Source organism: Carya illinoinensis, chromosome 5, assembly GCF_018687715.1.
Source record: "Carya illinoinensis cultivar Pawnee chromosome 5, C.illinoinensisPawnee_v1, whole genome shotgun sequence".
Lineage (NCBI taxonomy): Eukaryota > Viridiplantae > Streptophyta > Magnoliopsida > Fagales > Juglandaceae > Carya > Carya illinoinensis.
Genome location: NC_056756.1, coordinates 23,947,694 through 23,974,610, shown reverse-complemented (window position 1 = coordinate 23,974,610; position 26,917 = coordinate 23,947,694). Strand labels below are relative to the sequence as shown.

At 41.3% G+C, this 26,917-nt stretch overlaps 4 protein-coding genes across 4 annotated transcripts; 2 read left to right on the top strand and 2 right to left on the bottom strand.

Moving 5' to 3' along the window:
- Nucleotides 1–549: 549 nt before the first annotated feature.
- LOC122311530 (serine/threonine-protein kinase BRI1-like 2) lies at nucleotides 550–4,373 on the top strand. The gene has a single exon (XM_043126119.1). It carries the CDS (start codon nucleotides 786–788, stop codon nucleotides 4,191–4,193), a length of 3,408 nt encoding a protein of 1,135 aa, XP_042982053.1. The 5' UTR covers nucleotides 550–785; the 3' UTR covers nucleotides 4,194–4,373.
- Nucleotides 4,374–13,447: 9,074 nt separating this feature from the next.
- LOC122310212 lies at nucleotides 13,448–15,130 on the bottom strand. Its single transcript, XM_043124093.1, has 3 exons — nucleotides 14,612–15,130; nucleotides 14,198–14,255; nucleotides 13,448–13,920 (listed from the first exon to the last, which is right to left on the bottom strand). Exons 1-3 carry the CDS (start codon nucleotides 15,128–15,130, stop codon nucleotides 13,448–13,450), a joined length of 1,050 nt encoding a protein of 349 aa, XP_042980027.1.
- A 282-nt stretch (nucleotides 15,131–15,412) lies between these two features.
- Nucleotides 15,413–16,447, bottom strand: LOC122310211. The gene is made up of 2 exons (XM_043124092.1): nucleotides 16,121–16,447; nucleotides 15,413–16,024 (listed from the first exon to the last, which is right to left on the bottom strand). The coding sequence occupies exons 1-2, from the start codon at nucleotides 16,445–16,447 to the stop codon at nucleotides 15,413–15,415; spliced, it is 939 nt and encodes a 312-aa protein (XP_042980026.1).
- Nucleotides 16,448–18,415: 1,968 nt separating this feature from the next.
- On the top strand, nucleotides 18,416–19,730 carry LOC122310210. Its single transcript, XM_043124090.1, has 3 exons — nucleotides 18,416–18,421; nucleotides 18,921–19,152; nucleotides 19,258–19,730. The coding sequence occupies exons 1-3, from the start codon at nucleotides 18,416–18,418 to the stop codon at nucleotides 19,728–19,730; spliced, it is 711 nt and encodes a 236-aa protein (XP_042980024.1).
- The last annotated feature ends 7,187 nt before the right edge of the window (nucleotides 19,731–26,917 follow it).

Genomic DNA, 26,917 nt, shown 5'->3' with positions numbered 1-26,917 from the left:
TACAGAATGAATAAAAAAAAATTATAAAAATAAATTTTTTTTCATATAGGTCCCATATTAATTTATTTTTTTCAAAGTGACTGCACACCGACTGCACACCGACTGCACAAATCATTTCTCTAGTGCTGCAGCTATAATTAAATGGCCGAGATTCGTGCATTTCACTGTAGAATTGAATCTACATGGATAGTCCACAAATAGAAGATTCAGTGACAAACAACACAATCTCACTGGCAATGAAAATGAATTGACTCGAACAACTTATTTCTGACTATCGAGTTCTTTTATAATGAAAAAGGTTCTCAAAATATCCTCAGAATTAACATCTGATATGGAAAACATTCCCATGCTCACTGACAGGCAGTGACTCTCGGATCTAGCACGGTCCAAAAACATGTTTTAGCTCTGAAGCACCGATCTCGGAAAGACAGGGTAAGTGCCCCCACCCTATTGACTAAAAGTCAAATCGATCGACCCACTAAATTCTTTCTCCCTGTAATTAAATTCCAGTACTCGAGAACCGTATAAGTACACACCCACCACCAGCCTCATTCCAATTCCTTTTCTTTATTCCCACCCGGGTTCCCTCCTTTTCCATTTTATAAAACAAAGAAAAGCAACTTATTTTTGCCTAAAGCTTTCTCCTCTGCTTTGAAAATTGTCATCATAGCCACCACACTCTCCAGTCTCTACACACTACACATAACACGCTCTCTGTTCATATCGTTTCTCTCTCTGTATTCCCTATTTCTCGGTTGCTTGTGTTCCTGCAACTTGTATCTTCAATGGAGGGCAACCCATCTCAGCTCATCTATCGTCTTGCCCTGCCAATTAGTCTCCTCATGCTGTTTGTTTTCATCCTCGGGACCGAACAGAATGGGTTTTCAACGATCAAGACTGATGCAAAAGCTCTTCTAAGGTTCAAGAAGATGATAGAGAAGGACCCTCAAGGAGTTTTGTCAGGATGGAAGGCTGAGAGGAATCCATGCAACTGGCAAGGAATTTCATGCTCTCTAGGACGAGTGACTCAGCTTAATCTTACGGGTTTTGACCTTGCTGGGACAATCTCCTTAGATCCTCTGGCTTCTCTAGATATGTTATCTGTTCTGATACTGTCTTCTAATTCATTTACCATAAATGCTACCTCTTTGCTTCAGCTTCCATATAGCTTAACACAGCTTGATCTATCTTTTACCGGTCTTGTTGGTTCTTTGCCGGAGAACTTTTTCTCAAGATGTCCCAATCTTGTTGACGTGAATCTTTCTCTAAACAATATGACGGGCTTGTTACCTGAAACTCTCTTATTGAATTCTGATAAACTGCAGATTCTTGACCTCTCTTATAACAAACTAACGGGGTCAATTTCTGGTTTGAAAACTGACGACTCTTGCAGTTCCTTGCTGCACCTAGATCTGTCTGGAAACAGTATCATTGGTTTCCTCCCAAGCTCCCTTTCAAACTGCACTGGTCTCAACAATCTTAGTATGAATAACAACTTGCTCACCGGGGAAATCCCAGCATCTTTTGGGCAGCTCAAGAATTTACAGAGATTGGATCTCTCTACTAATCATCTTACCGGCTGGATCCCCCCCGAATTGGGAAATGCATGCGAATCACTCTTAGAACTTCGCTTTTCTAATAATAACATTACAGGCTCAATTCCAGCCTCCTTATCCTCTTGTTCTTGGTTGCAGATTCTTGATCTGTCTAATAACAACATATCTGGTCCTTTACCAGATTCCCTATTTCGGAACCTTGGCTCGTTGGAGAACTTGTTGTTGAGTAACAACCTCATCACTGGATCAATTCCGTCTTCTATATCATCTTGCAAAAGTTTACGTATTTTGGATTTGAGCTCCAACATGATTTCTGGTGTGATTCCGCCAGATATATGTCCAGGAGCTGCCATGCTCGAGGATCTGAGAGCTCCGTATAATCTAATTGTAGGAGAAATCCCCGCCGAGCTATCCCAATGCTCGCAGCTGAAGACCATTGATTTTAGCCTAAACCGTCTCAATGGTTCCATTCCGGCTGAGCTTGGGAAGCTTGAGAATCTTGAGCAGCTAATAGCGTGGTACAATGGGTTGGAAGGGAAAATCCCCAAAGAGTTGGGCAAATGCAGGAATCTGAAGGATCTCATTCTTAATAACAATCAGCTGAGCGGCGAAATCCCGGTTGAATTGCTCAATTGCAACAATCTTGAATGGATATCGCTCACAAGCAATGGACTCACAGGTGAAATCCCGCCCAAATTAGGTCAATTGTCAAGACTTGCCGCTTTGCAACTTGGGAACAACAGCTTGAGTGGGCAGATACCAAGAGAGCTAGCAAACTGCACCAATTTGGTCTGGCTGGACTTGAACAGTAACAAGCTTACTGGAGAGATCCCTCCGAGACTTGGCAGACAGCTTGGGGCAAAAGCATCAAACGGTATTCTCTCTGGCAACACTCTGGTGTTTGTGCGTAATGTGGGAAATTCTTGTAAAGGGGTCGGAGGTCTGTTAGAATTTGCTGGAATCCGACCAGACAAACTACAGCAGGACCCGATGCTGAAGACCTGTGATTTCACGAGACTGTATTCTGGTCCAGTCCTAAGCCTCTTTACAAAGTACCAAACTCTGGAGTATTTGGATCTTTCTTACAATGAACTTCGCGGTAAAATCCCCGAAGAGTTTGGAGACATTGTGGCCTTACAAGTTCTTGCATTAGCCCACAACCAGTTATCTGGTGAGATTCCCTCATCACTAGGCCGACTCAAAAATTTAGGCGTGTTTGATGCTTCCCATAACAGATTGCAGGGTCATATTCCAGATTCCTTCTCAAACCTGTCATTCTTGGTGCAAATTGATCTATCAAACAATGAGTTAACAGGGCAAATTCCAACGAGGGGACAACTTAGTACACTTCCTGCAAGCCAGTACGCGAACAACCCAGGACTTTGTGGGGTTCCACTGTCTGAATGCCACAATGAGAATGAAGAACCAAAAACAATTGCAAATGGAGATGATAACAGAGGAAGTCGAAAGCCGACGGCCGCATCTTGGGCAAATAGCATTGTCTTGGGGATTCTCATTTCGATTGCTTCTGTCTGCATTCTCATTGTGTGGGCAATTGCAATGCGTGCAAGACGGAAGGAGGCAGAGGACGTAAAGATGCTTAATACCTTGCAAGCATCCCATGCAGCCACCACGTGGAAGATTGACAAAGAGAAAGAGCCATTGAGCATTAATGTGGCAACTTTCCAAAGGCAGCTGAGGAAACTTAAGTTCTCTCAACTGATTGAGGCTACCAATGGCTTCTCCGCAGCTAGCCTGATTGGGTGTGGAGGGTTCGGAGAAGTGTTCAAGGCCACGCTAAAAGATGGGTCGAGTGTTGCAATCAAGAAGCTCATAAGATTAAGCTGCCAGGGTGACCGAGAATTCATGGCCGAGATGGAAACTTTGGGGAAGATCAAGCATAGGAATCTTGTGCCCCTGTTGGGTTATTGCAAAGTTGGCGAGGAGAGACTCCTTGTGTATGAATTCATGGAGTACGGAAGCCTGGAAGAAATGCTACACGGGAGAGTAAAGACACGAGATCGACGGATTCTGACATGGGATGAGAGAAAAAAGATTGCGAGAGGTGCAGCAAAAGGGCTGTGTTTCCTACATCACAACTGCATCCCACACATAATTCACAGGGACATGAAGTCGAGCAATGTACTACTAGACAACGAATTGGAAGCCAGGGTTTCTGATTTTGGAATGGCAAGACTCATTAGTGCACTTGACACCCACCTTAGTGTAAGCACACTTGCAGGCACACCCGGATACGTCCCGCCCGAGTACTACCAAAGCTTTCGATGCACTGCAAAGGGCGATGTCTATTCAATAGGGGTTGTCCTCCTCGAACTCTTGACAGGGAAACGCCCAACTGATAAAGAGGATTTTGGAGATACAAACTTGGTGGGGTGGGTGAAAATCAAAGTAAGAGAAGGCAAACAAATGGAGGTCATTGACCCAGATTTGCTTCTAGTGACAAAAGGAACTGATGAAGCAGAAGCGGAGGAAGTAAAAGAGATGATAAGGTATCTGGAAATAACTTTGCAGTGTGTGGACGATTTCCCCTCCAAGAGGCCTAACATGTTGCAGGTGGTTGCCATGCTGAGAGAGCTGATGCCCGAATCAGCCAGTGGAAGCAGCAACAGCACTTGAACCGTAGTTTTCTTTCATGTAACGTGGTTGATGTACGAAGAAAAGGTTTGTAAGATTTGTTGTTTCTCCTCTAGAAAGAGTTTCCCTGTACCTATATTTACAACTCTTGTATCTTCTTTTGCTTTGTTCGTTACTGTCTCATCAGTCAAGGAGGATACATTTATCGTGTCTTAAAGCTAATGCAAGGCTACACGGTTAGAGAAATTAATTAGGCCGAGGACATTGATCACAGATAGTCAAAGCCACATATAAATCGAAAGGGCAAAGCTTTTGGTAGGCGTTTAATTAAATGGGTGTAATAAGGAAGGGTGCAAAACTTAAGACAATTTCTCTTATAGACGTAGCATTAGATTACACATGGCAACCGCTTATGCTTGAATTTCATTGATTCACTTTGGAATCAGTGAAATTGAAGTTATTTGAATGGTGTTGCCTTGGATCAGTTATTGGGCAACTTAAATACGGCATAAACCCTGGACTATGTGACATTAAAAGAGATTCATCCCAAGGCTATCCTCTCGAGAGGGCGACCCATATAGAGGTTTTCTTTCCCTGTTGCTTTACAGGGTTTTTGTCGATCTTGTGCAAGGATAACTATAACACCCCACACCCGGAAAGGGGTCGGAGAGTTACTATTTGACATCTAAAAATCTTCTTACAATATAAATAACATTTCCAAATATTTCATGAACAAGAATTCACCTATTCCAATCAAACATAAGAACGATCTTCACAAAGTTTTAAATGAAATAATCCTTTAAGATAAATAAGTTCCTTAACAAGGTCATTAGAACACCAATCCAATAAAATAAATTGGTTGCTTCACAAACTCAATTAAACTCAGCATAATATCCAGAATTATCATAAGTCTCCATAAATCATATATACATGCTGAAAGCCAAACTACTAAAGAGAGTCCTCCAATAGTGAAAGTACCCTTAGGTACTAAACTCCCTAACCCCAGCTAACCTTGCCTGATATGTCTATTTTTGATCACCAGTTGTATCGACTAAATCATCTAAAAATATTTTGAAGATAAGGGATGAGTTATTAACACTTAGTAAGCAGAGAACATATACCAATTTGTAAATATGAGCATTTACTAAGTATAGAATGCAAAACAAAATATTTGTAGTTTTAACATGTAGAACAAAACATGTTTTTCAAACTATCAGAGCGATGGTTCAAATTATTTATAATCTAAAATACTTTAGCATAACATAAACTGAGTATCATCATCATGTCATATCAGAGCAACACACAAGAACATATGCCATGTTTAACCCTCATGGTAGGGCTGTGCTATCCCTGATGGCCAAACTGAGCAGAGACAAAAGTGAGTCTTCCCATTATTATTCTCGGAATCCTGAGTGTGCACACATGAAAGACCACACAAAACCATTTTGTGACGACCAGGATTAAGCTAAGCCTCTTAGTTTATTTTGGTGTATTATTTTGGGCCAAGCAAGGTGGAGTAACCCAATTAGAACCTAGGGTTGGTACACTAGGCATTTAAGCCATGAGGAAGGCCCAAGCCCATGTGAGATTTGGCCTATATAGAAGTCTCGAAGAGTTAGGGTTTGAAGTACTAGGGCACATGCCCAACCTAATTTTTTGGATGCCACATGTCATCCATTGGAACCTACAACTAGGATTTGATAAATCTGGACTAAATTGAGGGAAGAGAATTTAGAGAGTTTTGGGTTGAGCCTTACATGCCTACCCTAGAGGATCACCCACCTTCTTGCCATGTGTCATGCATGCAAGAAGACTTGCTTGTAAGAAGAGATATTGTGACACTTGTCACTAGTAGATAAGGGTTCCTAGAAGGTAAATGATGAGGTTATGGATAGTGGTGCCTAGGGAAGACCAAGGGACACAAGGCATGGCAACCATGGAAGGTTTCGATTTCTAAAGGAGCTTGCCATGTGTCATGCATACAAGATAGAAGATGAAGGGTTTTGCTTTGGGTAGGGGTGAAATCTACAAAGGAGATGGAGAGCCACACGCCTAAGGGTTCTAGAGAATCTTGGTGGGAAGCTCATGAGGTGGACGATACTAGGGAAGGGTGCATGCCACCCATATTGCCCAATCACACTTTCTCCAAGGCTTTGGGAAGATGAAAGATCACCTAAGGAGTTGAAGGCATTTTGGCAGCCACCTTACACACATACACACACTTCACTTGGCACTTGGCAAGCATGCACAGAGTAGAGCTTCAAGAATGATATAGGGTATTGAGATTGGCCCTTTTGCCACTAGATACAATGGACTTAGACACTTGAAGAAGGTCTTAAGAGGGATTAGGGTTTCGGTTTGGGTAGCCTACACACCACTTGTCCAAAAGTTGGCTTTTGTTCCTAACACAATCTAATGATGGGGAAAGGGGAAGAGACACACGGTGATGATACCATTTGGCATCCATGCACCAAGTTTCAGATTTTTTAGAGGGAAATGATGCCTATAAGAAGGGGTAGTCGAAAAATCAAGAGTCTTTTTGGGTCTTTTTGAAGAAAAGTTTAGATATTTTCATTCACTCACTTTCTCTCGAGGACTACTAGAGACACACAAGAATCCTACAAACAAATCCCACAAACTAACGTGTCATTATCACGTCCATTGAAGTTTTTTTTTTTTTTTTTTTTTTTTTTTTTTTTTTTTTTTTTGTTCTCTCGCCAGCCCCAATCCCCATTTTCCCTCTCCCTCCCCCTCCCATCCCCGTCGCAAGCCCACGCGGTTGTCCCCAGCAAAGAGCCAACATGTTTGTCAGAGCCAACCCCAAAAAATAGTCTACGTCACTGTCGTTGTTTCCATCCCTCACCAACAATAGACATCAGACCTCTCTCTCTTTGTGTCTTTCTTTTGCTGAGAGTACAACCATGCTTTGTTTTATGGTGTTGGAAACAGAGGGTTGTGAGTAGGAGAGAGGAAGCAGTGATGACAGCCTTTCTGTGGCTGAGTGAAAACTTCTGTAGTGGTGCAACTGGCTGTTGGGTTGAGGGAAAGAAACCAAGAGAGAGAGAAAGAGAGGAGGCGTGAAGGACGAGCAATGGCAGTGGTGAAAACTGTGGCCTATTGCCGTGTGTGAGGGTGGTTGCGAAAGAGATTCATGGTTTTTTCCCAAGAGCTGGGCTATAATCGGTTGCTCATGCTAAAAAAAATATTGGCTCAACTGGACAGAGGGTGTCTAAAACAAAGACTCTCAGTTTGGTCCCAGAGTGCCATGGTGATGAGGAGCTGGAGGAGTTGATTGGAGAGAAGAAACTGAAATTGTTTTCAGGGAGACGTGGACTGGGTCTTCACCTTTCGGTGGTGGTCTCGCAAGTCCAAAGCTTTGGAGGGGGAAGTCGGTGCTATACTTTAGGTGGTTAAAGAACGAAGGCTTTTGACTGGAGGTGCAGTTCGATGGTGCTGGTCTTGATCAACTCTCCATGCAACATGATGTAAGTATAGTTATCAATGGGGGCAAAGAGACTGGGTAGCAGGTGGGAGTGAGAAAAAGAAAAGAAAAAGTAAAAGTTGGGGAACGGGCCAAGAGGTGGGAAAATGAAATAAAATATTAAAAGAATACTTGACACGTCACTTTGTGGGATACCTTTGTGGGATCCCATTGTGTCCCAAGTACTTTTCCTTTCTCTCTACTCTCTACCATTTTCTCTTCACCCAAACACTATTCATGCCACCCTCTATCTATTTAAGTGAAAGCCACAAGGTAAGGAAAAACCAAACACTTCTTTTCTTGCTTCTCACACAAGTTATTTATGAACAAGAGATCAAGACACACATACACAACCAAGGGAAGAAAAATACTTTTGGGTTTGATGAGAAATTTCCACACAAGCGCGCGCGCACACACACACACACACACACACACACACTTGGATACTTAGGGTTTTCTTCTTTAAAGAGTGAAAATCCTAACTATCTTTTGGTTATTTTTTGAGGATGAATAATTTTGAGAGGAAGGAAGCCATGGCCTAAGCCCTCATTTGAAAACTAGGGTTTTTATCATTTAGAGTTTCAGACCTATGGAAGAACATTGAAGATTAGGGTTTTCTTGTCTTGAAGAAAAACCTAGAGCACATTAAGGTTCTGCTTGGCCACTGAGATAAGATAAGAATTTTGAGAATTTTATGAATAGTGTTAAACTGATATCAGTAAAAAATTTTGAGTTGAGTGTAAAATTTCGTGTGGGTCCTATATAGGTATGTTTGGAAATAAAGTTGAGATGAAAATTTTAGTTGTCTTGAAAATGAGAAAGTTGTGGGTCCCACGACTATTATATACCCAAAATATCTGTTCTATACACAGGTTAGAAGGTACTCACCCACGTGATCCCTCTGGTCTAGGAACTTCAAGCAAAACCTGAGAAGGAAGTGCTGCAGTCCCACGGAAGCTCCAACGGCGATCTTTCAAGCTGGAGCCGAACATGGTTTTGTGAAAATCTCCACCATACTCCGACCAACTCACTGCTTCGATCCCCCTCACCAGCGACCTTCTCTGGACCCCTACCCAATGAGTGAACTCATAGTGTAGCCAGAAAAATCCAGCTCCTCGCCCCCTGTGAGTCATCATAACTTAACACCCCTTAACTTTATTGTTGCAGCAACCCATTTGGATCAGAAATACAAACAAAATTTTGTTTGTATTTCTGATCCAAGTGGATCTTGCAGCAAAATCTTGCTGCAACTCTTTTTCAGATCCAAGTGGATCTGAAAATCTCCTTCGTATCTTCAGGCAGAGTTAGGTCTAGTTTTACAACTGAGGTTGCATAACACGTATATGTGGCCCTAGGAGTAACAAAACCGTATCTGGATGGATCACTTCTGTTGTTTTTGTTGATAGGCATGGCATTCATCTTTTTGTAGTAGCGCTCAATGTGAGTTGTTTCCCCTGATGAATATGCACTCATTGTCTGATTTAGGATTGTCCAATTTTTGTAGCCTTGAATATCATTATAGTCTATATGATTCAAATTGGGATCGTGTTTACAAAACCGGCATATTCAGAAAAGTCCAACAACACTATGGACTTTTCTTATAGACTATATTGTCTAGGATAAAATATTTTTGCCATAGCCTCAGTAACTATATGCCATGTTTTTGTTATTTTGCTTCCTACATGGTTCTTTGTGTTTGTGTTTGAATTTGTATTTGGGTTTTTAGAACTACAGTCAGGCCATCGTCTCAATCATCATCTTTGCTTAATGACTTTGTACTTTAATCCCAACATGTTGGTGTGGTTTGAAAACATACCAAAAGACGTCCCACACAAGGAAAAACCCTGGAAGGAGATTTTTTTTCTTGCCCAAACTATAATACGGTAAAGCAAATTCCAATTTCTAAAGTAAATTCTTTGTTATTTGCTTCTTGTGGGTGGCTATTTATCATTTTAATTGGGAGTTCGTACTGGGTGCAGGGAAATGTGAAGTGAGAATTTTTCATTTGGGCAGATATACTTCATTTATTATAGGAGAATTTCCGTGCAAGAGCGAATAAGACGCCGAAGATGTGGGATGATGTATTACATCATGAGTATAATGTTCGTAAAATGGAAGAAAAAGTAAGACAGAAAGTGAAGAATCTCAAAATTCAAGAGCGAAAATTGTTATGTTTGTACTGGGTATTGACATTTGTAGTAGTTTTTGTTTGGTTTGGATAAAGTTCATTGTCAAATTTAGGTGTAGTGATTAGGTTGTGCATATTAACTGTATGGAAAATGCAGTTATTTGAATAGAATGTAGAATTTTCACTGGCAAGGGATTAGACTATGGATAGAAGGATCTTATTTGCCCAATATTATGAGCTGAGCAGGTCACCAGCATCGTCGAATTTGAACTAGTGCGTACAAATTATTCAGGCAATATTAATGTTATTGACTTTTTTATCTCATATTATGAGCTTGTTGAGGAAATGAGTTTTGTAGCATGTTCTTGTGAAAACCCGTGTCTATTTGTGTGAACTCAAGTGTTGAAACAAGTTGGCTTGATGTGTGCCTTCTTTGATCAGTTACCTGAAGTACCCGCTCGACTCTCGCTCAAATTTTTGCTCGAGCGAGTTCAATCAGAGTTGACCGCTCGACACGCGCTCGAAACGTAGCTCGAGCGAGTGTCAGGCAGATTGTCACGCTCGATCTCGCTCGATAGTTAGCTCGAGCGAGATCGAGCAGATTGGTGAGCTCGATATCGCTCAACACGTGGCTCGAGCGATATCGAGAGAATCGTGTCGATCCACGTTCGCTCGATCCTCACTCGAGGGTTTAAAGTCCGCTCGAGTGAGGATCGTTATAAAAGGGAAACTGTGCGCCGCTCGAGCTCATTTCGCACAGTTTCTCCCTTTTTGCATAGAGTGAACCATTTCTTTGGCCCTAGGTGTGATTTATTCCGTTCTTCATCACCAAACCTTCTAAAAATCACGGTAAGAATCATCTCCTCTCATTACTCATTCGAAATGGTGAATTGTTTTGGGTTTTTTTTTGGTGTTTAGCTTGTGGGTTTCGGTTTGGTCATTTTTGGAGTGAAAAGGGAGAAAACCCTCCGTCATTTTGGTATGTTGAAGCACTTTTGGAGTGTTTGTTGTCTATTGTTTGTATCTAGGAGGCTCTTGAAACTCCCAAAGGGTAATGCCCGAGTTTCTCACTTGGATGCACTCCAGGTGTTTGGTGAAATGCCTCAATGAAGTTTGGTTTCTCATTTTCATCATGCATTGGCATAGCATTATTCGCATACGCAGATCATGTCTATAAAAAAAAAAGTGTTGGATTGTATAGAAGTGTTTGGGTCTTAAAAGCATTTGTGAAAATGGTGTATTAGCCTAACAATGCATGAGGCCTTAGTTTGGACTAGGCATGGACCATGTTGTGTGTAACATGACCTAAATATATTGCCCATATGAAAATCCACCATACTAGTTATTTTTTTCTTTTTAACAAAAAAATTTGTCTTTTCACCCTCTTTTTTATAATTGTATGAGATCTCATGCTAGAAAGGTGTATTTAATTTGTGTAGTAGAGTACTCAATGCGAATTTGCAATTCACGAAACCTTTGGGTGTGTCTTGTAGAAATGGATCTCGAAAAACATGCGTTTTGCATTGGCATGCACCGTGTCTAGTTCGATTGGTTGGCATTGTGGGCGTTAGCCTAGTTGGCAAGGTTAGTTTATCATGTTCACTAACGGCTTGATGAAATGCAATTGCACCCATCATCTCATTTCATTAAGCCGTTAGTTGGCATGATTGGCATGAGACGCTCAATTATTTGGATTTTATCATGATCATGGGATTTGACATATGTCACATGCATTCATCAGCTCTCCACATTACCTTTGGCCTTGTCTAACATCACTGACTCTGTCTACAGCCAAAAGCCATGTCAAGACGTGTTCGTCCTCGCCACAACCCCCCTGCACCCACTCATGCCCATTTCCATAATGCTAGGGCACAGGAGTTGTATACTCAGAACTTCTCTCAGCGTATGCCTATAGCCGAGCGTGATGTCTCTCTAGGTGAGCTCACTGAGACCATCATTCCTCGCATCTTTGAGTCTCGCAAGTGGTAGGCCTTGACCACTGGTCATCCCACTCCTTCTGTGGAGATGGTTCGGGAGTTTTACTCCAACATTCATGCCATCTCTGATGATGGCTCTTTTGAGGTTAGTCTCCGGAACATTTTCTTCTAGGTGACTCCAGGCATGATAGCGGACCTGCTAAATGCCCCTCGTGTGTCCCACCCGGTGTATCCCTATACACGGACATCTCCTCCCAGTTCACAAGTCATTGCTTCTTGTCTATGTGGAGGGACTAGTCATTGGGATGGGAAGTCTCCTCTCAATACTGTACGTTTTACACCTGACTATCTCATTCTTAGTAGGATTGTTCTTACTAATCTATATCCTACTGGTCATCAGAGTGATGTGGGTCTTGACCGTGCCACTCTTCTATATGCTTTGATCAATGGTGTCTCCATTGATCTAGGGAGTCTTCTGTGTCGGGTCATTCTTGAGGCCTTTCAGTCCTCCAAAAAACGGACTGGTTTGCCGTTTGCTTGTCTAATCACTCGTTTAGCTCTTTCCCAGTCAGTTGCTTTTCTGCCATAGGAGCCTAGAATTGCACTGAAGGGTCCAATTGGTCGGTTAACCATACAACTTAGTCGTGCTCACACCACCCCCACCCTCTCCTTGTTCAGCATCTTCCCGCTCCCTCCTCTCAGCCTTCGAGCTCTCGGCCATCCAGCTCTCATCCGTCTAGCTCGGCACCATCCACTTCAGCACCCGGTTCGACGGAGCCCAGCCTTCAGCAGGTTCTTGAGTACCTAGCCCGCCTTGATGCCCGGTTCGATACCCTCGATGCTACAGTTCATAGGCTAGATGTTAAAGTTGATAACCTACAACAGTTTGTGACCCAACGCTTCAATGACATCGAAGAGCAACTTAATGAGGATAATGAGGATGGTGGCAGTCCCGCAGATGGTGATGATTGAGACCCTTTCAACAAAGATGTGACATAAATTGTAAATTGATGGGAGTGTAGTACAGTACTCGAATGCCTAAGTTGGTTGTTAGTAACACAAATTGTATTTTGGGGACAGCAGTTTATGATGGTTCTTTTGAATGTTTTGTAATCGAATTTTGCCGGCTGTTCTTGAACTCAATTTCTATAAATACACGTGCAGAAATTTGGCCCAATATAAACCTATGTACTTGTCATATCTATTCTTGAATTATGGTTTGTGACTTTGAACAAAATATTAGATTGGCATGTTCTTGTGATAACCTGTGTAAAAAATGATATGGCCTACATCAAGTATAAAAAGCTAAAAGGCTTCAAGTGTGCGTAGTCGTGCTCAAAACCATTCTCGCTCGACCATCGCTCGACAGACGCTCGAGCGAACTCTGCGGCAGAGTTGAACGCTCGACAACCGCTCGACGTGGCGCTCGAGCTAACTGAGGCAGAGTTGAACGCTTGACCTCCGCTCGATCCACGCTCGAGCGAACTCTGAGGCAGAGTTGAACGCTTGACATCCGCTCGATCCACGCTCGAGCGAACTCAGGCAGAGTTGAACGCTTGACAGTCGCTCGACATGGCGCTCGAGCGAGTATCAAAATTATAGAATGTGGTAAATGTCTTTCTACATTCGTTCAATCATACATTAATATATATGGCCTACATTCGAATTTTATATATATGGCCAAACATATGTTTGAAGATTGGCATGTTCTTGTATAGTACATGCTCTTGAGATTGGTCATCCAGAACATTCATTGGCCAAATCTATGTGCCCACATCGGTAAAGCAATTGCATCCCTCATTGCCCCCATTGCTTGGGCCGATTCACTGGACATGTCGACCACAGGAGATGTTTCCTTTGATTCATTTTCAGTAGAGCTATTTTGCATTTCTGACCGATGATTCGATATGCCCTGAATGATTTCATCATTAGGAGTCACTGTTTTTATCATGTTGTGTAGTGTACAACATGCAGTAATGATCATGCCTTGCCTTACAGGGCGATAGGGAGGCATGGCATACAAAATTCGAAACCTCCTCTTCAACAAAGAGAATGTGCGTTCAATAACGTTTCGTAACGAGGAATGTCGGTAGTTGAAATAATCTTTATATCCCCGAAAACCATCTTTATTATAATGATCTGATCGGTGATATCTTTCTCTTGGATAAGGCGGCATAAACATTTCAATACAAGGAAAAGCCACATCGACAAGATAATAATAACCTACCACATTATAAATCAAATAGAATCAGTGATTTTTCCAAATAAATAACTAGAAAGTCATCCATGGACAACATTGTGTTCTTTTTTAACATAAAGAAATTGTACCTAGTGCTGGCCAAGTAAATTGGTTATCAGGTCTACTCAACGCATCCAGGAAAATCCGTGCATCGTGGGCAACCCTCCCATCCAGTATACACATATGTGAAGGTCTTATCAAAGTCACATGCACACAAGACATTTTGTGCAATCCAGCCATGTCGATTTCTATATGCGTTACCTAGATGAGCGGGTGCAGCAGCTGAGATCATTGTGCCGTCCATTGCCCCAAGACAGTTCTACAAAATTGGGATCATATAACGCATCTCAAGCAGAAGATACATATAACATGGATAGTTGAAAGTAAAATTGGTTATCAGATCTTTTAGTACCTATACCCTTTTATTTCCCATAAATTCCTCCTGGTTTATTTATTTATTGAGGATTATTATACATTAACTAACGATTAATGTAATGATATGCGGAAATAATATTGATGTGTTTTTTTAATGATGTTAAAAAAGGAAAAAATAACTTTTCTCAATAATAATACTTTATATCCGCCTTTGTATCCCTATTAGGCATGTACATCGTAGTAACCCTATCACAATCTTTTAATTACACAAAAAACCAAATAAAGATGAGAAGTGTTTACCTGAAACCATGGATAGTTGTGCCGATTGGATGCAATGTATGGATGGATCCCAACTATGTGTGTAGGCCTAATCAAACTCCTCCCTAACTCATGCAGTGCCCGCGTCACTGTCTTTACATGCCGGTTAATAGTCTTAGTTGAATGTTGAAAGCGGTCCGCAACGACACGTTGACCTTGTCCATGACCAACAATAAGGCAGAAGATGGCCAATGATTCCTCCAACTCGGTTCTCTCAGTAGGCTCCATTATCAATGTATCCCGCAAGACTTGACATATATACTCGAATGCGGTAACTTCCATGCGAAACATTTCAACGCAGGTCCGAGGGTTCCCATTCAAAACCCCCTGGATATATTGATCCCCCCGAAGGCCAATATTGTGTTGGGGCATAGGGTATCGACGACCAACATTCTCATTTGTCATCCACATTAGCCACACCATGTACGCCTCCTCTAGGGCATCAGCATCTCCATCTCCTAGAAAAGGATGATCATCGTCTGGGAATTCATTATCGGACATTCTGAAAGCAATTATTGTGGGCGTGCATTAAATAAATTTCCCAACTCAAGTAATAGGGATATCTATGCAAAATCATTCCATGTACTAAATAGCATAAATTTTACAAAAAAACTCATCAAAGTAGCAGTAGCAAGCCGTCATTGTCTGAATAAACATACATAACGAAATGATAACTCTGGTTTTAAGATTCAAATGTCCGCGATAAAGGTGGTCAACTAAACACGTGCCAATAAATTAAACCCTAAAAGATCTATTAAAACAGTCATCAACAAGAACACCTAGCTATAAATTCCAGGCCCACTCTGCTCTGCACTCCGCAGAGATCGCAACGAACGACCTCTGCAAGTCGTCATCAACGGTTAATTTATTAAAGGCCTTGTGCCATTGATCAAAAGGCAGGTGAGGCTCAACTTCGTCAAGAAACTGAAAGCAGCGCGTACGAGTATTGGTAGACACAACACCTTCAGTCTCCATGCTGTTGTCTCTACTGCGCTTCGAGGCCCTCCACTCCTCTGCAGCCATTCTCCTCACCTCAAAACTTTTCTCAATTGCCTCCAAGGTCTTGCTCATTTGTTCATTCATGACAGCTGAGTGGGAAGGCCCGGCCCTCTGGCATCGACGAGATCCACTACTGTATGCGGCAGATAATGGTCGTCTTGATTGCGTGGAACCATACATGGGAGAAGGTGGTGATGGGCCCCCTTCATCATCTTGGCATGGCCTTCCTCGGTTTCGTAGCTCCTCGTCAAGTAGGTCCTCCTCCTCACTAGTTGGGGCGGGCTCAGTCGATGCTCGATGGAGGGTTCCCATAGCAACAGAACACCCAAAGATAGCACATAGCTCTTCATACCGAGGGCATCCATTACTCTTAAAATTCTTGAATGAGTTTCTCACCTAAAAAAATAACAAAAATACGTATATAATACAAATTAGTATTATTTGTAAGCTCAGGCAGCAAGAAGTTTGTCATATTGACATAAAGATATGTACCCTGATTGCGTTTGCCCAGTGTTCCTCGCTAGCCACTGGACCCTTCCTATCTGGATCCCAACCCAACCCTGTTTGCCTCATCAGATCTGTGAATTCTCTCTGCCTTCTTTTCAGGCGAGCAATTTTTCCTTTGACTTGCTCAGAGTTAAACTTCTTCATCCCATAACCGGACAATCGTTCAGCAAGCCGAACATGGTCGTTGTGGGTGATCTTCCCACCCCGAATTCTTCCGGCAATGGAATCATCGTACAAGAAATTAATGAGCACATCCTCCATCCCATCATCCCACAATAGCTGATCACGTATCACTTCATTCGGGTCATCCATATGGTGCTAGTAGATGTTCAAAAAGTAAACCGAGTACTATAGTGCATTTGCATAGAATGACCCATAATAGGACTAATGTGCATTATGATAACATCATAATTGACATGGTAGATGTAGACGTGTATATGAAAATAATACGGGTGAGTGTTCTATAAGAACTCAGTCATTTATAGTATGTACATAGGCATAGCATGGCCTTCCTATTATTTTAATACAAAGAAACACTATTATACATAAATAATAAATGAAAAATTTTACCTGTCGAGATGATGACGTAGATGATGAGCGCAAGTAGTAAGGCTACACAACATAAAACCATGTGAGAAGTTAGGAAAAAAATAAATTGAACACGGGTTAAACTAACATCTGTTCTCTTAACAAGTTTTTGGGTTTCATAACAATAAATTGAAGGTGATAAACAAGTTGGATACTTTGGTCTATCCAGGGAGTGTAGATACTTCAAAACTCTCTCCATTTTAGTTGACACAAAATTTCGTTTCTAGTAATAATACAATGCATCCCTCATAAAGAACTTGGCTACTCTGGTTTAAACAATGACTGCAGAAAAAAATGGAAAATATACACAAAATCACGTGAGTAGTTGATGTTTGGCGGGGGGCTCGTTTCTTGAGGAATTTTATATCGTTCCTACTCTTCACCAAGGGAGGTGATCTATAGCCTTGCCTATTGGCTGGGCATTACTTAGCCTTTAAGAGCATTGGATTGGCAATGATTCAAATTAGTATCGACATTAGTGATATGAGAAATTTCTTAGAAAATTTTTGTATTTTCTCATTAATTACTATAATGTGTTTCTCTATTTTCTCAATAAACATTATTTTCTGATCTAGGATCAGTTTCTAAAGATTATAACATCCACCATACTTTGGCAGTATCATATATAGAAAAGGTCTCTAACGTAATGCCTAAGTAACATTAAACAACATAGGTAATTTATTTATCACTCCCTTTGGGTAGATTTCTGGTTACTCCTCAATGTTTTAGCATGTTGTTAAAATAGGATTTGTACAAGTAGCAATTTGTTTTATACAAGTATAGAAATCCAAGTCCATCATCTGAAGCTCCATATATGTACACATTTGCTTCGTAATACATCATACTCGCACACTTGACAATGACCTGAAAGGGATAACCCAATAATAGTCTAATTTTACCACTTTTGTAGAACCTGATCTGTTATTTTAAGGTGCTACCAGTTGTGACCTAGACATGGCAATGAATCTCTACTTCATACGCAATCGGGAGGCTTCAGGAAAGTCCAACAACAACTACACCCCCAGGTTTTGAAGGAAAGGCAAGTTACGGATTGAGCCAAGCAAGCAAAACAGATTCTATTATACATGTTATGACAGTGATCAGCATAAGTTTGAGAGAGAGAGACAGAGATGAGACAAAGAGAGAAGAAAGTAGAGGACATTCAAGAAACAGCCTCATACAATACGTGATAATTGTATTCAATTATTCAGCCAACAAATTTCACCAACATTCCAAAATTACATCAATTAATGGGGGCCAAGAAGGTTACCTAGTAGGACCTTGTCCTACGACTTGTGGTGGTCCACAACTGACGGTGACGAAGGGGAGGTTTGTGAGCACCAGATTTTTTCTTGATGGAGTTCATGGGAATTTTTCTGGCCAGCTTGAGGTGAATGCTTTTATACACCATTTGTTGTTTGAAAAATGAGAAAAGCCGCAGAAAATCGTACAAAGAATCCACGCGTTTGTACTGTGTACATAGAGGTCAGATCACTCACCCTCCAGGCTGATAAGAAACAACCTTTACAGAGAGATTCCGCTCTAATATAAAGAGGAGATGGTGTCCTACACATGGGTTTTCTGTACTGATATTCGCACGGCTTCAACATTGACACCAATCAATCGAGCGAAAAATATCAGGCAGAGTTGGGTGTGTCAAATATTCGCACGGCCATGAAAACATTCCGAACAATGAAGGTACATAAAATAAGATGAATTTGGGCATGTTTTGTAAAAATCGAATCACATCAAATTACACAGAAAAATCTACTGAAAAGCTACTGGGTCACTGGTAATCTCACCTTCAAGCCATCGATGGTCTCAAGCTTTCCTCACCTTCTTTCACCAGCACATGCGTATAGAGTGGAAACAAACCCAGCGGCGTGACCAACAAATGCTGAGGAAGGATTTCAGCAGTTGGGGATTTCTTCATTTTTGGAAGAAGGGAGTCGTGTGAGTATTGTTGCAGCTGGGTTTCATTGTCTGCTTTCTTTTTGGAGTGACTTGAGAAAGAGTGCTGCAGTGAGCAAGATGCTTTGGTAACCGGAAAAGTCCACAACGGTAGCCTACACTCAAGGACAGTACTCATAAAAACAACACTGTTCCTGTCAGACTTATTTCAACTCGGCTGCAGTAAACTAAGACCCAAAATTTTCGGTTTTATCTTAATTTTCGTTATATGATCCCAATTTTGTAGAACTGTCTTGGGGCAATGGACGACACAATGATCTTAGCTGCTGCACCCGCTCATCCAGGTAACGCATATAGAAATCGACATGGCCGGATTGCACAAAATATCTTGTGTGCATGTGACTTTGATATGAACTTCACATATGTGTATACTGGATGTGAGGGAACAACCCACGATGCACGGATTTTCCTGGATGCGTTGAGTAGACCTGATAACCAATTTACTTGGCCAGCATCAGGTACAATTTCTTTGTGTTAAAAAAGAACACAATGTTGTCCATGGATGACTTTCTAGTTATTTATTTGGAAAAATCACTGATTCTATTTGATTTATAATGTGGTAGGTTATTATTATCTTGTCGATGCGGCTTTTCCTTGTATTGAAATGTTTATGCCGCCTTATCCAAGAGAAAGATATCACCGATCAGGTTGTTATAATGAAGATGGTTTTCAGGGATATAAAGATTATTTCAACTATCGACATTCCTCGTTACGAAACATTATTGAACGCACATTCTCTTTGTTGAAGAGGAGGTTTCGAATTTTGTATGCCATGCCTCCCTATCGCCCTGTCAGGCAAGGCATGATCATTACTGCATGTTGTACACTATACAACATGATAAAAATAGTGACTCCTAATGATGAAATCATTCAGGGCATATCGAATCATCGGTCAGAAATGCAGAATAGCTCTACTGAAAATGAATCAGGGGAAACATCTCATGTGGTCGACATGTCCAGTGAATCGGCCCAAGCAATGGGGGCAATGAGGGATGCAATTGCTTTACCAATGTGGGCACATAGATTTGGCCAATGAATGTTCTGGATGACCAATCTCAAGAGCATGTACTATACAAGAACATGCCAATCTTCAAACATATGTTTGGCCATATATATAAAATTCGAATGTAGGCCATATATATTAATGTATGATTGAACGAATGTAGAAAGACATTTACCACATTCTGTAATTTTGATACTCGCTCGAGCGCCACGTCGAGCGACTGTCAAGCGTTCAACTCTGCCTGAGTTCGCTCGAGCGTGGATCGAGCGGATGTCGAGCGTTCAACTCTGCCTCAGAGTTCGCTCGAGCATGGATCGAGCGGAGGTCGAGCGTTCAACTCTGCCTCAGTTAGCTCGAGCGCCACGTCGAGCGGTTGTCGGGCGTTCAACTTTGCCGCAGAGTTCGCTCGAGCGTCTGTCGAGCGATGGTCGAGCGAGAATGGTTTTGAGCACGACTACGCACACTTGAAGCCTTTTAGCTTTTTATACTTGATGTAGGCCATATCATTTTTTACACAGGTTATCACAAGAACATGCCAATCTAATATTTTGTTCAAAATCACAAACCATAATTCAAGAATAGATATGACAAGTAGATAGGTTTATATTGGGCCAAATTTCTGCACGTGTATTTACAGAAATTGAGTTCAAGAACAGCTGGCAAAATTCGATTACAAAACATTCAAAAGAGCCATCATAAACTGCTGTCCCTAAAATACAATTTGTGTTGCTAACAACCAACTTAGGCATTCGAGTACTGTACTACACTCCCACCAATTTACAATTTATGTCACATCTTTGTTGAAAGGGTCTCAATCATCACCATCTGCGAGACTGCCACCATCCTCATTATCCTCATTAAGTTGCTCTTCGATGTCGTTGAAGCGTTGGGTCACAAACTGCTGTAGGTTATCAACTTTAACATCTAGGTTATGAACTGTAGCATCGAGGGTATCGAACCGGGCATCAAGGCGGGCTAGATACTCAAGAACCTGCTGAAGGTTGGGCTCCGTCGAACTGGGTGCCGAAATGGATGGTGCCGAGCTAGACGGATGAGAGTTGGATGGCCGACAGCTCGAAGGCTGAGAGGAGAGAGCGGGAGGATGCTGAACAAGGAGAGGGTGGGGGGTGGGGTGAGCACAACTAAGTTGTACGGTTAACCGACCAATTGGACCCTTCAGTGCAATTCTAGGCTCCTGTGGCAGAAAAGCAACTGACTGGGAAAGAGCTAAACGAGTGATTAGACAAGCAAACGGCAAACCACTCCATTTTTTGGAGGACTGAAAGGCCTCAAGAATGAACCGACACAGAAGACTCCCTAGATCAATGGAGACACCATTGATCAAAGCATATAGAAGAGTGGCACGGTCAAGACCTACATCACTCTGATGACCAGTAGGATATAGATTAGTAAGAACAATCCTACTAAGAATGAGATATTCAGGTGTAAAACGTACAGTATTGAGAGGGGACTTCCCATCCCAATGACTAGTCTCGCCACATAGACAGGAAGCAATGACTTGTGAACTGGGAGGAGATGTCCGTGTATAGGGATACACCGGGTGGGACACACGAGGGGCATTTAGCAGGTCTGCTATCATGCCCGGAGTCACCTGGAAGAAATTGTTCCGAAGACTAACCTCAAAAGAGCCATCATCAGAGATGGCATGAATGTTGGAGTAAAACTCCCGAACCATCTCCACAGAAGGAGTGGGATGACCAGTGGTTAAGGCCTGCCATTGGCGAGACTCAAAGATGCGAGGAATGATGGTCTCAGTGAGCTCACCTAGAGAGACATCACGCTCGGCTATAGGCGTACGCTGAGAGAAGTTCTGAGTATACAACTTCTGTGCCCTAGCATTATGGAAATGGGCATGAGTGGGGGTTGTGGCGAGGACGAACACGTCTCGACATGGCTTTTGGCTGTAGAGAGAGTCAGTGATGTTAGACAAGGCCAAAGGTAATGTGGAGAGCTGATGAATGCATGTGACATATGTCAAATCCCATGATCATGATAAAATCCAAATAATTGAGCGTCTCATGCCAATCATGCCAACTAACGGCTTAATGAAATGAGATGATGGGTGCAATTGCATTTCATCAAGCTGTTAGTGAACATGCTAAACTAACCATGCCAACCAGGCTAATGCCTACAATGCCAACCAATCAGACTAGACACGGTGCATGCCAATGCAAAACGCATGGTTTTCGAGATCCATTTCTACAAGACACACCTAAAGGTTTCGTGAATTGCAAATTAGCATTGAGTACTCTACTACATAAATTAAATACACCTTTCTAGCATGAGATCTCTTACAATTATAAAAAAGAGGGTGAAAAGACAAATTTTTTTGTTAAAAAGAAAAAAATAACTAGTATGGTGGATTTTCATATGGGCAATATATTTAGGTCATGTTACACACAACATGGTCCATGCGTAGTCCAAACTGAGGCCTCATGCATTGCTAGGCTAATACACCATTTTCACAAATGCTTTTAAGACCCAAACACTTCTATACAATCCAACATTTTTTTTTATAGACATGATCTACGTATGCGAATAATGCTATGCCAATGCATGATGAAAATGAGAAGCCAAACTTCATTGAGGCATTTCACCAAACACTTGGAGTGCATCCAAGTGAGAAACTCGGGCATTACCCTTTGGGAGTTTCAAGAGCCTCCTAGATACAAATAATAGACAACAAACACTCCAAAAGTGCTTCAACATACCAAAATGACGGAGGGTTTTCTCCCATTTCACTCCAAAAATGACCAAACCGAAACCCACAAGCTAAACACCAAAAAAAAAACCCCCAAAAAATTCACCATTTCGAATGAGTAATGAGAGGAGATGATTCTTACCGTGATTTTTAAAAGGTTTGGTGATGAAGAACGGAATAAATCACATCTAGGGCCAAAGAAATGGTTCACTCTATGCAAAAAGGGAGAAACTGTGCGAAATGAGCTCGAGCGGCGCACAGTTTCCCTTTTATAACGATCCTCGCTCGAGCGGACTTTAAACCCTCGAGTGAGGATCGAGCGAACGTGGATTGACATGATTCTCTCGATATCGCTCGAGCTACATGTCGAGCGATATCGAGCTCACCAATCTGCTCGATCTCGCTCGAGCTAACTATCGAGCGAGATCGAGCGTGACAATCTGCCTGACACTCGCTCGAGCTACGTTTCGAGCGCGTGTTGAGTGGTCAACTCTGATTGAACTCGCTCGAGCGAAAATTTGAGCGAGAGTCGAGCGGGTACTTCAGGTAACTGACCAAAGAAGGCACACTTCAAGCCAACATGTTTCAACACTTGAGTTCACACAAATAGACACAGGTTTTCACAAGAAAATGCTACAAAACTCATTTCCTCAACAAGCTCATAATATGAGATAAAAAAGTTAATAACATTAATATTGCCTGAATAATTTGTACGCACTATTTCAAATTCGACGATGCTGGTGACCTGCTCAGCTCATAATATTGGGCAAATAAGATCCTTCTATGCATAGTCTAATCCCTTGCCAGTGAAAATTCTACATTCTATTCAAATAACTGCATTTTCCATACAGTTAATATGCACAACCTAATCACTACACCTAAATTTGACAATGAACTTTATCCAAACCAAACAAAAACTACTACAAATGTCAATACCCAGTACAAACATAACAATTTTCGCTCTTGAATTTTGAGATTCTTCACTTTCTGTCTTACTTTTTCTTCCATTTTACGAACATTATACTCATGATGTAATACATCATCCCACGTCTTCGGCGTCTTATTCGCTCTTGCACGGAAATTCTCCTATAATAAATGAAGTATATCTGCCCAAATGAAAAATTCTCACTTCACATTTCCTTGCACCCAGTACGAACTCCCAATTAAAATGATAAATAGCCACCCACAAGAAGCAAATAATAAAGAATTTACTTTAGAAACTGGAATTTGCTTTACCGTATTATAGTTTGGGCAAGAAAAAAAATCTCCTTCCAGGGTTTTTCCTTGTGTGGGACGTCTTTTGGTATGTTTTCAAACCACACCAACATGTTGGGGATTCAAGTACAAAGTCATTAAGCAAAGATGATGATTGAGACGATGGCATGACTGTAGTTCTAAAAAACCATATACAAATTCAAACACAAAGAACCATGTAGGAAGCAAAATAACAAAAACATGGCATATAGTTACGGAGGCTATGGCAAAAATATTTTATCGTAGAAAATATAGTCTATAAGAAAAGTCCATAATGTTGTTGGACTTTTCTGAATGTGCCGGTTTTGTAAACCCGATCCCAATTTGAATCATATAGACTATAATGATATTCAAGGCTACAAAAATTGGACAATCCTAAATCAGACAATGAGTGCATATTCATCAGGGAAAACAACTCACATTGAGCGCTACTACAAAAAGATGAATGCCATGCCTATCAACAAAAACAACAGGAGTGATCCATCCAGATACGGTTCTGTTACTCCTAGGGCCACATATACGTGTTATGCAACCTCAGTTGTAAAACCAGACCTAACTCTGCCTGAAGATACGAAGGAGATTTTCAGATCCACTTGGATCTAAAAAAGAGTTGCAGCAAGATTTTGCTGCAAGATCCACTTGAATTTTGTTTGTATTTTTGATCCAAATGGGTTGCTGCAACAATAAAGTTAAGGGGTGTTAAGTTGTGATGACTCACAGGGGGCGAGGAGCTGGATTTTTCTGGCTGCACTATGAGTTCGCTCGTTGGGCAGGGGTCCGGAGAAGGTCACTGGTGAGGGGGATCGAAGCAGTGAGTTGGTCAGAGTATGGTGGAGATTTTCACAAAACCATGTTCGGCTCCAGCTTGAAAGATCGCCGTTGGAGCTTCCGTGGGACTGCAGCACTTCCTTCCCAGGTTTTGCTTGAAGTTCCTAGACCAGAGGGATCACGTGGGTGAGTACCTTCTAACTTGTGTACAGAACAGATATTTTGGGTATATAATAGTCGTGGGACCCACAACTTTCTCATTTTCAAGACAACTAAAATTTTCATCTCAACTAAATTTTCATCTCAACTTTATTTCCAAACATATCTATATGGGACCCACACGAAATTTTACACTTAACTCAAAATTTTTTACTGATATCAGTTTAACACTATTCATAAAATTCTCAAAATTCTTATCTTATCTCAGTGGCCAAGTAGAACCTTTACTCACTCACTCATGCACAGATTAGGGTTTATGAGGAGTCGATTCTTATGAGCAGTATACTACAGCTTACTTATTTGATTAGACATTGGATTTTTGTAAGTAGACCTCTAACTTCTATGTATATGTTATGTAAACTTGTTTGTAAGACTGTTCATCCGGGTTCCGACCCGGAAATTCGGGTATACCGAAACCGGAACCCGGATTTGAAACTTGGGCCGGAACCCGGACCGGGTTATCCCGGATCAGATATGGGCCGGAACCCGGATGAATCCGGGTTTTGCAAAACCCGGATACCGGGTTTCGAATTGAACACAGTTTTTTTTTTTTTTTTTTTTTTTTTTCCTCCTGAAGCTTTAAAAGCATAATTTTTTTTTATATATAATTAAATATTTTTTTTAAAAAAGCTTCAATATAATTCACAATTACACAAAAACCTGTAAACCTGTCTTGTTCTTGAAACTTTACCGCATTACTAAGTAAGTTACATAGGATCTGTTTAAGCTTTCCTCGGTCACCCCTAACAAGACATAATTTAGCAATTGAGCCATCACAAGGATCAAGCACAATCTCAACACCTTTCTTTATAGCCATAGGATAGAACATTTCCGTTATGTCCTCGAGGAGATGAGCCAAGTTGAATTCTTCTTCTTCAAGTTGCATTTTTCCAGCTTCAATCTTACTTGTATCCAGAACTGAATTCAATAAGCCTAAACCATTTATGTAAATCAAACATCAATTTATCCTTCCCGAATAGTTCCACTTCTGTGGCTAAATAACAAGAACTAGTTCTGATAGAAAATCCAAATGGGTTCGTAACAAGGGTTTTAATTGCTTTTAACTGATACAATGAATAGATACATTGCAAATTAGGGTACCCAGATCTACCCAAATATCAAAGCAAGAAAAATCCCAAATTTTCACTGAATCACAAAGACTTAACTCCACTTCTCTCTCTCTCTCTGCCTCTCTTTTCTCTTCTCCAAGCAAACCCACTCCCCACTTCACTGCTGCAAAGCTAAAATACCAGACCCAGAAACAGAGATAAAGTGTGCATTTTATCAGCAAGATTTGGAACGTTTTGGCAAAAGAAAATGATAAAGTAAGGCCAAAAATAGAGAAAAGTGAAGAGAAACTTACAGCCTTCCTCCCAAATGTATCAGTTATCCTTCCATTTACTAATGCACTTATCACTCCAACAAGAGACATCATCAAACCAAAAATAGAATATGGAGACTGGTTTTGCGTGAGAGAGGTCTGAGCAGAGAGGTCTGTGGCAAAGAGTACTGGTTTCGCGTGAGAGAGGTCAGAGCAGAGAGAATTGGTTTCGCGTGAGAGAGAGAGAGAGAGAGAGAGAGAGAGAGAGAGAGGACGACGGCGTAACCTAGATGATGAACTAGTAAAACGCAATATATATAAATCCGGGTACCGGATTTTAAATCCGAAACCCTGATTTCAAAACCGGATCCGGACCGTATAGGTCCGGATTATGTAATCCGGGTTTCGGCCCGGAACAATTCCTGGCCGGAACCCATAACCGGAATCCGGTTTTGAAACCGGATTCTGGGCCGGGCCGGATTTTATCCGGCCCGGTTGAACAGGCCTACTTGTTTGTTTGTATGTTTTTGTTGAAGCGATGATATTTCACCAAGTCTTATATTCAGTTCTTTAAGGGTTTGATTGCCATGTTATTTGATTGGTTGTTGTTTCTTGATTTACATTATGAAAATCAGATGTGATGCCACACCTAGTGTTTGGACTTGCATGCTTTAATGTGTTTATGAATACTTGATGCCTAACCAAATCCATTAGAGGTTTAAGCCCATGAAATACTTGCTTTACCATATGTATGTTCACATGCATGATTCGGCTATACATGTATGTTTATTAGTGATACTTCACCAAATGCATTAGAAGATTATAAGTTCATGAAAAGATTGTGTATTGTGCATTTCAATTGTTGACAAGTTTCGGCCATAACTATGATTAATGTGTTATCAATCTATGTTTGGAGTTCTAAGTGCATAAAATGAA

What these genes read in the sequence shown, in the direction of transcription:
- LOC122311530 (XM_043126119.1), top strand. Translation starts at nt 786, where the DNA reads ATGGAGGGCAACCCATCTCAGCTCATCTATCGTCTTGCCCTGCCAATT.
- LOC122310212 (XM_043124093.1), bottom strand. Translation starts at nt 15,130, where the DNA reads ATGTCCGATAATGAATTCCCAGACGATGATCATCCTTTTCTAGGAGAT. An exon ending in ACAACTATCCATGGTTTCAG is followed by an intron (nt 14,256 to 14,611) that starts GTAAACACTTCT and finishes CCAATTTTGTAG; the next exon opens with AACTGTCTTGGGGCAATGGA. An exon ending in TGCTGCACCCGCTCATCTAG is followed by an intron (nt 13,921 to 14,197) that starts GTAACGCATATA and finishes ATAATGTGGTAG; the next exon opens with GTTATTATTATCTTGTCGAT.
- LOC122310211 (XM_043124092.1), bottom strand. Translation starts at nt 16,447, where the DNA reads ATGGATGACCCGAATGAAGTGATACGTGATCAGCTATTGTGGGATGAT. An exon ending in ACTGGGCAAACGCAATCAGG is followed by an intron (nt 16,025 to 16,120) that starts GTACATATCTTT and finishes TTATTTTTTTAG; the next exon opens with GTGAGAAACTCATTCAAGAA.
- LOC122310210 (XM_043124090.1), top strand. An exon ending in ATTTACTTGGCCAGCATCAG is followed by an intron (nt 19,153 to 19,257) that starts GTACAATTTCTT and finishes ATAATGTGGTAG; the next exon opens with GTTATTATTATCTTGTCGAT.